Consider the following 12,800-nt stretch of genomic DNA (forward strand, 5'->3'; position numbering starts at 1 on the left):
ACATTGGAGTGAATGTGAGGCATAATTGTAAAGTGCTTTGAGCGTCTGATGCAGATGGAAAAGCGCTATATAAATGCAGTCCATTTACCATTTATATAAATGCAGTCCATTTATAGATAAACATGAACATGCCACTCAACAAAGTCTGCTGCCAAACTGGTGTCTAAACACTTTTTGTCAACCAGAAAAGCGTCACAGGTGCTTCAAAGTCTGGCTGAAGATGGAGTTAGTGTCCCAACACCATCACAGTCTGTTGTCTGGCGTCGAACAATCAGAGATGCAGAACAAGTTAAGAACCGCCTCATGGAACTGATCTCTGAAGAGAAATTTTGTTTGCATTTTGATGGTAAGAAAATTGACAATAAGGAGTACCAAGTTGTGTACTTGAAAAATGACAGAAGAACATTACAACTTGGCATTTTGGCTTGTGACATTAGAACCACTGCAGACATCTATATACCAAGATAGGACCTGCTTGATGAGTACAATGCATGGAACAGTATTCAGATGATCATCTCTAACACAACAGCAGTCAATACTGGTCACAAAAATGGTGTTGTAGCCAGGCTTCAGAGAACATTTCGACACAAGGGATTCGATGAACCTCAATACATCGGCTGCCAACACCACATTCTTGATCTTGTTCTGCGACATGTGTTGGACTTCTTTTTTCCTATACGGTCACGGTCACCTAACATTAACTACAAGTTTATTGATGAGATTTTGGAACAGTATGATGATTTGCAAAATGCACACATGGGCACAGAAGTGATACCAGAATATGAGAACTTTGGCTGGAGACATGATTTTAAATTCCTTTTTGAGCTTTGTGAAGCAAACAAGTTTTACAAAATGGAGGGAAAATGGCCTCACATCAAATGGTACAAGCTGCCATCACTTCACAGTGCCAGGTGGAACTCATGAGGAATTTTAGCACTTATTGCATTTTTCCTTCTTGCAAAGTGGCGAGAACAGCTGAGGGTAACTTGCGATTTCATTGCAACTACATGGTCGCAGGCCTGGTTTTCTAACCAACACTATTCAGAAACAGATTATGAAGACCTGCTGTCATCAATATCCAAACCTAAGTGTCCCAAAGCTGTGAAATGCTTCTCTACTCAAAGTAGCTGAGAGAGCTATAAGGTTGATGGAGGAGGTTTGTTCTACTTGCAAAACAGACATATCTTAGCAGCAAATTTATTAACACTAATACACAAATCTGAAACACTATTAAAAACACTACAAATGCTATGTGTACTCATTTTCATGTATTCCTCATGTGTATTGTATGTAAAACTGACATGTTATAATAAAGAGTGTTTGAGCCGCTAGGTGTTTTAATGTGAAATATGAAACTGTCTTAGGTGAGGGAGGTTTTTTCAAGGTCTGGCAAAACCAAAGTCATTTTTATGAGTTTTAGGTAAAAGTTCATCATTTATAACCCCAGGCTAATAAATTTGAGATTTGTCAGAACCATAATGTAGACGAGTGTGTGTGCCTTTTCAAATCATGTCCAATCAACTGAATTTAGCCCAGGTGGACTCCAATTAAGATGTAGAAACATTTTAAAAATGATCAGTGGAAAAAGGATGCACCTGAGCTCAATTTTGAATTTCATGGAAAAGGCTGAATGCTTATGTACATGTGATTTCTTATTTTTAATAAGTGAGCAAATTTTTTATATATATATATATATATATATATATATATATATATATATATATATATACACACACACACACAAGGTCTGTTAGAAAAGTATCCGACCTTTTTATTTTTTGCAAAAACCATATGGATTTGAATCATGTGTGATTGCATCAGCCAAGCTTGAACCTTTGTGCGCATGCGTGAGTTTTTTCACGCCTGTCGGTTGAGTCATTCGCATGTGAGCAGGCTTTGTGTGAGCAGTGGTTCACCCCTCTCGTCGGATTTTTATTGCGAATAAAATGTCTGAACGATTTGGAGCTTTGCTGCATCAAATTTTTCCAGAAAAGTGCTGATGTCCACGTCTTCTGCAATTTCTGTGGAAGTCAGACGATGTCCCGGATCAACAAAGCCTTCACTTTGGAAATGATCTGGTTGTTTCAGCGGGGTTTCAGCCTGTCGATCGGCGCTCGGAGTGTGCCGCGCTCACAAGCCCAATCACATATTGGTAATAAGTAACAAAAAATTATTTTGCACAATATAACCCGTTTAAATGCCTGTTTCACTTCTCGTAATTTATGCAATAAATGAGGTACATAAAACATTATGTTTGTCCTATTGATTAACAGCACCCTTGAAAAGAACAAGTGGGAGGTGGCACTGGAGATTTTATTTCTCAGTCAAATTTATGGTCGGAATGGTCACTGTGTTAAAGAGAAACCAATAAACTCATGGATCTCTTTGAATTAAAGCCAAAACTATTGATCCATTCTGTTTGTGACTCAAATGGGCAGACTCACTTCAGTGAGTAATCAAAAATGGCAAATAGAGTGTGAAACAAAGTTAGGTAAAGGCAAAGAAGTCACCTGTTCTGAGCATCCGTTTTCTCCAACTTCTCCTGAAGCTGGATCCAGTCTATCAGAGCTTTGAAATCCCTCACATAGTTGTCCAACATCATCAATACCTCCTAAAGACAACATTTATAATAGAATTTTAGCAAGACACTACCACACAGAGCATTATAAATTCAAACCTGAACAAAAATAAAACTACACACTTTAGAAGCAGAGATGTGTAACACATTTAGCTCAGAAAATTTTCCTGTGGAGTGGCTGTGTGTCATTTGAAATGATCGTCTTGCTTAATAAAATACACAAAACACGTAAAATGCTTTCTTATATAAACATAGACACCATTCATTACAAATAAAAATTGCAATCATAAAGCACAAATTGGCATAAGCAAAACAATAGGGTTGACAAAAGTAATACTATTAACACTTAAAAGGCTTTGGTACAATGTCTCCTCAGAGGACCCTTGGAGAACCCTGGAATGACTGTGTCAAACGAGTGCTTACTTAGGGAGACTAAGATGAGGACTATCACTTGCATTGTGGTGAAGCATCAGCTTCAACATTGTGTCCATGTGGCGCATTTCTGTGTGTATGAGTCAGCGTGCAGGTGGCAGCAGAAGGCCAGGGGGATGCTCACGTTGCACTTGGCGGTGGCAGATAGATGTTTAATTCTGGAGATGTGGGGATGGACCTGTCATATGCCTGGGTGATTTCCGTTCAGAACCCAAGGTGGTTCTGCTGTGTCATGGATATGGTGAAGCACGGCACAAGACTGGCTTTACTTGAATTTAGGCTGCTTTCATATCCATGGGATAATACAAACCATGTGGTATTTTTGTGAATATAAGATGCCTTTATCTTGGAAATATAAAAAAGGGCCATCTTTTTATTCGTGGTCTAAACTTTTACTTGTCAAATACATCTGCAACAGTAGGTGGCACAAAATACCCAAGAAACAAGCATGCCCCTCAGGACTGCAGTGAACCAGTCTTTACCTTACAGTGCTGCAGGACAGAGAGACAACTCAATTATACTCAAGTCAGGTAAGTTAACAAACACAGCAGATGTTACAATACAAACTAAGCTCACTGTGATGAATGCAGCAATCAAACAATTCTCAAGCAGCCAAGAAACATGTTGAAACATCAAAAAATGACAAATCCAACAACAGTCTTGTTGTGGTGGAGCCGAGTACACCTAGTGTGCAGCGCAGCACTAGCCAATCGAGCGACGCCTTCTATCAATAACGACCAATCAGATAACGCGATACAACGCCTACTTTGGCTGTCAGTTTGTTGACAAGATTCTACATGATGCCTGTGCATTATTTCACAAAGACTATTCCTTATTAAGACCCTTTCACACGGGCCCGCTTCGAGTTGCCCGTGCATCTCCATGACGATGCCGTGTACACAATGCAGTAAAAACTAAGAGCACAGAAAAAAAAAAAAACGCTGCTGGCTGCAGCAGCTCCTCGGTCTTCTCTCACAAATGTGTTTAAATACAGTCCATAAAAGTCTTGCTCACAGACTGATTGTCAGAGACAGGACATGTCAACGTTCAGTAAAAAGTCCAGAGATCTCCAGTCCACTCAGGAATGATTTGTTCGTGTGCGCACATGTGAACAATAAAAAGAAAGAAAGAAAAAAGGCTGCTTGCGCTCCTCACTCTCCGCAAACTCTCTCATCACTGTGTTAAAGAAAGGACATAAGTCCTGATCACAGACTGACTGCCAGAGACAGGACATGTCTACATCAAGTACAACTCCAGACATCTCCACATTTACTCACAGATGGTTCGTTCGCACGCGCGCGAGATCTCGCGGTCAAAGTAGGAAAGATAAACTATAACAGAACTCAGACCTGCAGCTCAGCACAAGAACAAATATAAAGTAGAAGATAAATCAGAGTGCACAGTCTGTCTGCAGTGCGCACCTGACGCAGACATTCCTGCATCATGACACCACAGGAAGCTCGAGGGAGCCCCGGTGTGAAAGGGGCTTTAGAGATTGTGCTCATAAAGTATTTTGGACCTGTTGGTGCAGTATGAGAGTAATAATAAAGAGTTGAAACTTGAGATTGATTTTTCAGTTTTAGTATGTTTGACAAACTCCCAGTTTTCTTGTTTATCATATAATAAAACAGTTATAGACTTTTGATTTCGGTGTATCCGTGATTATGCGGCCAAGGCCTCGGTGAACCCCATCCTGATCAGGTCCGTATAATCACAGGTACACACCATGGTCAGTGAGAATTCCGTGTCTAACTGGCGTGCATTATTTTCATGTATAGGCACACATAGTTTGGCAAGTTAAGTCACTGTAATATTACTCCGCTCTGGTCGTCATCACAGCAACGTGCAAATCAGCTGTGTTTTGACAGGTGAATGACAGAAATGCGATAAAACGTGGATTTCCAAGTGAATTTTAATATTTTTTGGCCAAAACAAAATGTTTGAGGAATGGGAAGAGGAGGAGAGCAAATGAGAAGAACAGCAAAAGCAACGGCATAAAGATTTAACATCGGATGAAATGGACAAGACTGAAGACAGGAAAGAAGAAGAGAACGGTTGCCAAGGATGAAAATATCTTGAGACTGGCATAAAATAGTCCGAAATACTTACTTATACTTACAGTTCTGTTAACTTAAATATTTGTGTGTTAGCTCACTGTGTGGGACCATGGTATAGGCGGATTAAACAACTCGAAGCTGTGCATTATAAGGTTTGAATGCACTTCGCGGAGTAACAACAGTGTTTTAGACTCTGCGTCGTGCATTCAAACCATATAATGCATGGCTTCTCATTATGTATGTGTGTGTGTGTGTGTGTGTGTAAGATGCTGACAGTGTGAAGAACTTGCTAACAAATGGTCCAGTTGTTAGCTGGTAAGCTTTCAATGTTTGTTTTTTTCTGATGCCGTTTAGATATTTATGGAGCGTGTTCATGTCTGACTTGGTTTTTCTAATCGTGTTTTTAGCTTTCTGGTTTGGAACGAATCTCACACGAGACCAACTGCCATGTTAACGGCCTAATATGGGAAAATATCAGACCGGAAATCAGCCAATCAGAGCATGCATAGCATCTGAACCATATAATAATAACAATAACTATATTAAATATACTGTACAAGTTTAAAAGTAGAACATACAGTGTGATTAATCCATACATGATTTGCACTGGCATAATGCAATATGCAACCATCAGAAAATACTTTGTAGAATTGCAGGACAATTATTTCATCCAAATCACCAAACCAAAACATGACACATTTAGTTTTAATTTGTCCTGAAGTAAACAAGCACCTAGAGATCTGTGATCAAGCTCACACTGAAAATACTTCCTGCTCTGCACTACTACCGGTAGTTGCTTCCATATAGTATTATACATCGGGGTCTGCAAATCTTATGTGATGAAATACATTAATTTAGAAAATGGTCAGCCTCTGTACTTAACAAATATAAAGTCTCCAAACTGTAAGGACCCCACCCACTCTGCCCATGGACCATTTGTCCCTCTGTATTCTGGGAGAAGGCCGGACAGCATCAAGGCCAGAACCTCCAGTCTGGGTCCAGCTTCTTTCCGGAAGCTATCAGACAGATGAACAAGATGCACCTAATGCAACACTGCTGACTTCCTTCAGAATACTGGAGGCCCTGCTCCTGCATTGACTGATGTAAATGTCACTGATGCATGGAAGGTTATGAGCCTCTGTGCAGTTTTCATCACACGCAGTGACTGTACTGTATTGCAGCATATTTCAGCTTTCTCAGAAAGTCGAGATGTTGGTGGTGAAAGTAGAGATGTTGGTTCCTTTTTCAGGAAGCTGGCTATGTTGTTTAACCAGGTGAGGCTGTCAGTAATATGCAGACCGATACTTGAAGCTGGAGACCACTTGTACAGCTGTACCTGCGATGTACGGGGGGGGGGGGGGGGGGGGGGGGGGGGACTGGTTACCTCTCCTGAAGTCCACGATAACTTGCTTCATCTTCATCAGATTTATGCAGAGATTGTTAGGTCTGCACCACACCTCAAGATGTTGAACCTCCTGCCAGTAATCTACCTCATCATTGCAGGAGATTAGTCCACCACGGCTGTGTCGTCTGCAAACTTGACAAGATGCCAGTTGGGATATTTGGCTGAGCAGTCATAAGTCAGCAGAATGTACAGCAGGGGGCTCAGGACACATCCCTAAGGGGAACCGGTGTTCAGGATGGTGGAGCAACCATGGATTGTCACAGACTGTGGCCTGTTGGTCAGAAAGTCCAGTACCCAGTAACACAGCGATGGTCTATGCCCCAGTAGTGCCAGCTTGTTAATGAGTGTCTGTGGGATGATCATATTAAAGGCTGGAGCCCAGGTAGAGAAGGCTGGCATGTGTTCCTGCTGTCCAGGTGGGTGAGGGCCAGGTGGACAACTGCCAACACTGCATCAGATGTGCATCTATTTTTCCTGTAGGCATACTGACGAGGGTCCACAGTGATATTGATGGTGGGCCTTTAAATGGGCCAACACCAGCCGCTCAAAGCACTTCATGACTACTGGGGTGAGCACCACAGAGCGATAGTCATTCACGCATAATGCTGTGGAGGTCTTAGGTAAAGGAATGATGGTGGCTGTGTTGAAGCATGTAGGTACCCCAGCCTGAGATAAGGAGATGTTAAACACATCTGTCAGCAACACTGTGAGCTGATGAGCAGCATCTCTCAGAACCCTCCCCGGGATGTGAGCCGGTCCCACTGCCTTACATGGGTTGATTCTGAGCAGGAACCTCCTTTCATCCCCAGCAGCCACACTGAAGGCCAGTTCACTTGGGCCCGGTTTCATAAAGCAGTCTAATCTTGTTTAGTGGACTAAATTCACTTAGTCAACTCATCTTTTGACATTAGTCATTGCACAAAGGGCTTAGTCAGTTAAAGTTTTGCATTACCCAACAAAGTCTTTATTCTGGTACAGAGGAGGCTAATCTTATTTTTGTCAATAAAACGTTACCAAAAAAAAAAGTGTATTACCTCAAAAAGGCAGCTATCCTTTCACCACGTGATGGAGGAGGAAGGAAGGACACACTTGCAGTGGGAGCAGGTGTTCTGGGTCCGGAATAATCCATTGAAGATGTTTACGGACGCTGAGATCGGAGCACTTCTCTTCTGTGGTGGACTCAGCCACAGAAGCCACAGTAGCCGACGGACCAACTTGGAAGTAAACAAAACTGTAGCGCTTTGGATGCGTTTCTTGGAAACGGCACTTGCGAGGCTGCTATCTACAAGTTTAGCCGTCAATGTGAAACGGAGATTAGATGGGTAATGTTGAGCGACTAATCTTAGTTGACTAAGTAAGATTAGTAAACTACAAGATTAGACTGCTTCATGAAACCAGGCCCTGGTAGAAGCGTGAGTCTGGTGCAGGAGGAGGTGCTGGATGCCTCAAAGCCAGCATAGAATGTGTTCAGAGCATCAGGGTCCACTGAGCAGCCTTCTTTTTATAGTCTGTGATGGTCTTGATGCCTTTCTACATGCTTCGAGGGACAATGGTTGAAAAATGTCCCTGTATTTTAAGAGGATAGCTGGCTTTTGCTCTTTTAATTCATCCAGGTTCTGTCTTGCTGTTCTCAGTGCGACCTAAACACAGAATCCCTTGCTCTCTGGAGGGAGCTGACATCTGCATTCAGCCAGGGCTTCTGGTTAGGGGACTGAGTACAATTTGGTCACAATTCACTTTTTGCAGCTCATCACACTGGCTCTTCTGTTCAACTTACTTTAGGTTTAACTTACTGTTTATTTTATTTGTATATATTTTGTTTATCTTTTACTTAGTTTACCTTCATGGCTTCACCGGGCCTCGAGTATGGCATTTCATTCCCTTCGTGTATTACATGCTGGAAAGACAATAAATAAACCTTGACCTTGAACTGAAACAACAAAAAACAGCAAAACAACAAAAGTCCAATTATCTCAGAAGGTACTGTTCTTACAAAGTCAATATCATGTGTTGCATTAATTAAAAGTAAAAATCCAACAATTGTCTCACCTTGAACATGTCAGACTGGAATTATTTTCAGATCCACACCATGTGGTGTGCTACCAGTGTGTGAAGTTTAACTGAAATCAACAAAATGGTTTAGGAGGAGTTGTGCCTACAATTTTCATGGACTGATGGACCTACTTCTGATCCCTCCCCCAAAAAAACAACAAACAAACCAAAAATATGAATCATATTTGTCAGCCAAATTCTGTAATAAAAGCAGGGGATGCTACATCATCTGTCTTGCTCAACAGCAGGAATTGAACATCTTCATATTCGGGGGGGGGGGGGGGGGGGGGGGGGGTTGACACAGAACAGAGAACACTGCAGACAATTCCAGACTGATAGTAAATGCCTATTATCTACACATGGACTGCTGCTATCCAGAGGTGGAGGGCTGTGTTGAGCTTTTCTCTCCAGAGCTCCAATGAAAATGACAGAGCTGATTGATGGGGAGTGTGAAGGGAGGGGTAATTGAGAGTAAAGCTTCCCAGTGCTTTTAGTTAATAGACAAATCAAGCCAGTGAAAGATGTGTCAAGCAAGCAGGCCTGCTGGTTTTAGCTGGTTAACAGGAAAAGACCTGTGCTGCAGTCCGGTGTTCATTTAGTAATGAAAGCGGAGATGAAGGGGAGCACGCTGCTCCTTTGACAGATAAACCAACACTGAGTGAAGGTACCATAAAGTGGCTTTCAGCATGTTAACAGCCTCACTTCCCTAAAAACAACCTCCACATAACATTTCATGAGGAATGTCAAAATGTTTAACCTTTCAGAGGCATTGTAATAAAAAGGGTGGGCAGTAAAAGCTTGTGGTCCACACGCAGGAACAACAATGAACATGTCCAGCTGAGGTTAGAGTTTGTGACCATAAAAGAAAACTTCATTTTTGACTGCTTTTCACTTCTTAAAAATTCAAAACTATTCTGTTAAAAACAACAAAAAATTACTACACCAAGACATTCAAATGTGTCCAAAAGAACAGGAAATCTAAACCAAGCCTGTTCATATATCTAATAGTTCAACAATCACACAAATAATTTTAACTGATTACATCTGAGCTGTATGTATTGGTTTTCTGAAACAGTGTAACAGGTCTTTTGGTCCTTCAGATTTTACCTTGGATGCTTTCTGTTAACAGCACCTTCTTCATGAAGTATGAAGACATTAATCTGTATCTGAGGAAGCCCCATTATGCTTGTTAAAAAAAAAAAAAGTAGAGAAGTGCTCCAAAAACAAAATAATCATGTTAAATTAAGCTATTACTTGAAAACAACCTCATTTTTGACAAACTGCCAACACCTTAGTTGTGTTCAGGCCCGCCATGATGGCTATTTTCGTTGTACAATATATCCATCCATCCATCCATCCATTTTCTACAACCCCTGGCAAAAATGATGGCATCACCGGCCTCGGAGGATGTTAATTCAGTTGTTTAATTTTGTAGAAAAAAAAGCAGATCACAGACATGACACAAAACTAAAGTCATTTCAAATGGCAACTCTCTGGCTTTAAGAAACACTATAAGAAATCAGGAAAAAAAAAAATTGTGGCAGTCAGTAACTGTTACTTTTTTAGACCAAGCAGAGGGAAAAAAATATGGAATCACTCAATTCTGAGGAAAAAATTATGGAATCATGAAAAACAAACGAACGCTCCAACACATCACTAGTATTTTGTTGCACCACCTCTGGCTTTTATAACAGCTTGCAGTCTCTGAGGCATGGACTTAATAAGTGACAAACAGTACTCTTCATCAATCTGGCTCCAACTTTCTCTGATTGCTGTTGCCAGATCAGCTTTGCAGGTTGGAGCCTTGTCATGGACCATTTTCTTCAACTTCCACCAAAGATTTTCAATTGGATTAAGATCCGGGCTATTTGCAGGCCATGACATTGACCCTGTGTGTCTTTTTGCAAGGATTTCACAGTTTTTGCTCTATGGCAAGATGCATTATCATCTTGAAAAATGATTTCATCATCCCCAAACATCCTTTCAATTGATGGGATAAGAAAAGTGTCCAAAATATCAATGTAAACTTGTGCATTTATTGATGATGCAATGACAGCCATCTCCCCAGTGCCTTTACCTGACATGCAGCCCCATATCATCAATGACTGTGGAAATTTACATGTTCTCTTCAGGCAGTCATCTTTATAAATCTCATTGGAACGGCACCAAACAAAAGTTCCAGCATCATCACCTTGCCCAATGCAGATACGAGATTCATCACTGAATATGACTTTCATCCAGTCATCCACAGTCCACGATTGCTTTTCCTTAGCCCATTGTAACCTTGTTTTTTTCTGTTTAGGTGTTAATGATGGCTTTCGTTTAGCTTTTCTGTATGTAAATCCCATTTCCTTTAGGCAGTTTCTTACAGTTCGGTCACAGACGACTCCAGTTTCCTCCCTTTCATTCCTCATTTGTTTTGTTGTGCATTTTCGATTTTTGAGACATTGCTTTAAGTTTTCTGTCTTGACGCTTTGATGTCTTCCTTGGTCTACCAGTATGTTTGCCTTTAACAACCTTCCCATGTTGTTTGTATTTGGTCCAGAGTTTAGACACAGCTGACTGTGAACAACCAACATCTTTTGCAACATTGCGTGATGATTTACCCTCTTTTAAGAGTTTGATAATCCTCTCCTTTGTTTCAACTGACATCTCTCGTGTTGGAGCTATGATTCTTGTCAGTCCACTTGGTGGAACAGCTCTCCAAGGTGTGATCACTCCTTTTTAGATGCAGACTAACGAGCAGATCTGATTTGATGCAGGTGTTAGTTTTGGGGATGAAAATTTACAGGGTGATTCCATAATTTATTCCTCAGAATTGAGTGAGTCCATATTTTTTTTCCCTCTGCTTGGTCTAAAAACGTAACCATTACTGACTGCCACAATTTTTTTTCTTGATTTCTCATAGTGTTTCTTAAAGCCAGAAAGTTGCCATTTGAAATGACTTTAGTTTTGTGTCATGTCTGTGATCTGCTTTTTTTTCTACAAAATTAAACAACTGAATGAACATCCTCCGAGGCCGGTGATTCCATAATTTTTGCCAGGGGTTGTATATCCACTTACTCCAATCAAGTGTCATGGAGGGGCTGGAGTCTATCCCAGCAGTCATAGGACATGAGGCAGGGTACACCTTGGACAGGACGCCAGTCTGTCGCAGGGCCACATATAGACAAACACATTCACACCTTGTACAATATATTGTACCACAAAACTGCAATATACAATGTTATTTGATGATAGTTTTGTACCACCAATAACGCAAGAACATCTTATCAAAAAGCAATGAATGACTAACTAAGAATGTGTAAATATTGGCATGCCAATATTTATACATTCAAACTAAGTAAAAATAATAATGATGAAATCAACATATCTGAGACAAACTTCTTCTTTGTCTTTCGGCTGTTCCCGTTAGGGGTTGCCACAGCAGATCAATCGTTTCCATCTCACCCTGTCTTCTGTATCTTCCTCTGTCACGCCAACCACCTGCATGCCCTCTCTCAGCACATCCATGAACCTCCTCTTTGGTCTCCCTCTTCTCCTCCTGCCTGGTGGCTCCATCCTCAGCATCCTTCTCCCTATATACACTGGGTCCCTCCTCTGCACATGTCCAAACCATCTCAATCGCGCCTCTCTGACTTTGTCTCCAAACCGTCCCATCTGAGCTGTCCCTCTGATATGTTCATTCCTAATCTTGTCCATTCTTGTCACTCCCAAAGAGAATCTCAACATCTTCAGCTCTGCCACCTCCAGCTCTGCCTCCTGTCTTTTTGTTAGTGCCACTGTCTCTAAACCATACAACATAGCTGGTCTCACTACTGTTTTGTAAACTTTCCCCTTCACCCTTGCTGATATTCTTCGGTCACAAATCACTCCTGCCACCTTTCTCCACCCACTCCACCCTGCCTGCACTCTCTTCTTCACCTCTCTACCACACTCTCCATTACTTTGAACAGTTGACCCCAAATATTTAAACTCATCTACTTTCACCACTTCTACTCCTTGTGACTGCACTATTCCACTGGGCTCCTTCTCATTCACACACATGTGCTCAGTCTTGCTTCTACTGACTTTCATTCCCCTTCTCTCCAAAGCATATCTCCACTTCTCCAGACTAGACTCAACTTGCTCTCTACTCTCACTACAGATCACAATGTCATCTGCAAACATCATAGTCCATGGGGACTCCTGTCTGATCTCATCCGTCAACCTGTCCATCACCACTGCAAACAAGAAAGGACTCAGAGCTGATCCTTGGTGTAATCCCACCTCCACC

The 12,800-nt window shown here is 41.4% G+C and overlaps 1 protein-coding gene across 3 annotated transcripts in view; it reads right to left on the reverse strand.

Moving 5' to 3' along the window:
* The window catches only part of scaper (S-phase cyclin A-associated protein in the ER), a 234,050-nt gene that overhangs the window by 158,819 nt on the left and 62,431 nt on the right, over positions 1-12,800 (reverse strand). For all 3 annotated transcript variants that reach the window (XM_034176502.1, XM_034176504.1, XM_034176503.1), the window contains one exon: positions 2,511-2,611. In XM_034176502.1, coding sequence (XP_034032393.1) covers positions 2,511-2,611 — 101 coding nt within the window. The remainder of the gene's footprint in view (positions 1-2,510; positions 2,612-12,800) is intronic.

This window comes from Thalassophryne amazonica, chromosome 8, assembly GCF_902500255.1.
Source record: "Thalassophryne amazonica chromosome 8, fThaAma1.1, whole genome shotgun sequence".
Lineage (NCBI taxonomy): Eukaryota > Metazoa > Chordata > Actinopteri > Batrachoidiformes > Batrachoididae > Thalassophryne > Thalassophryne amazonica.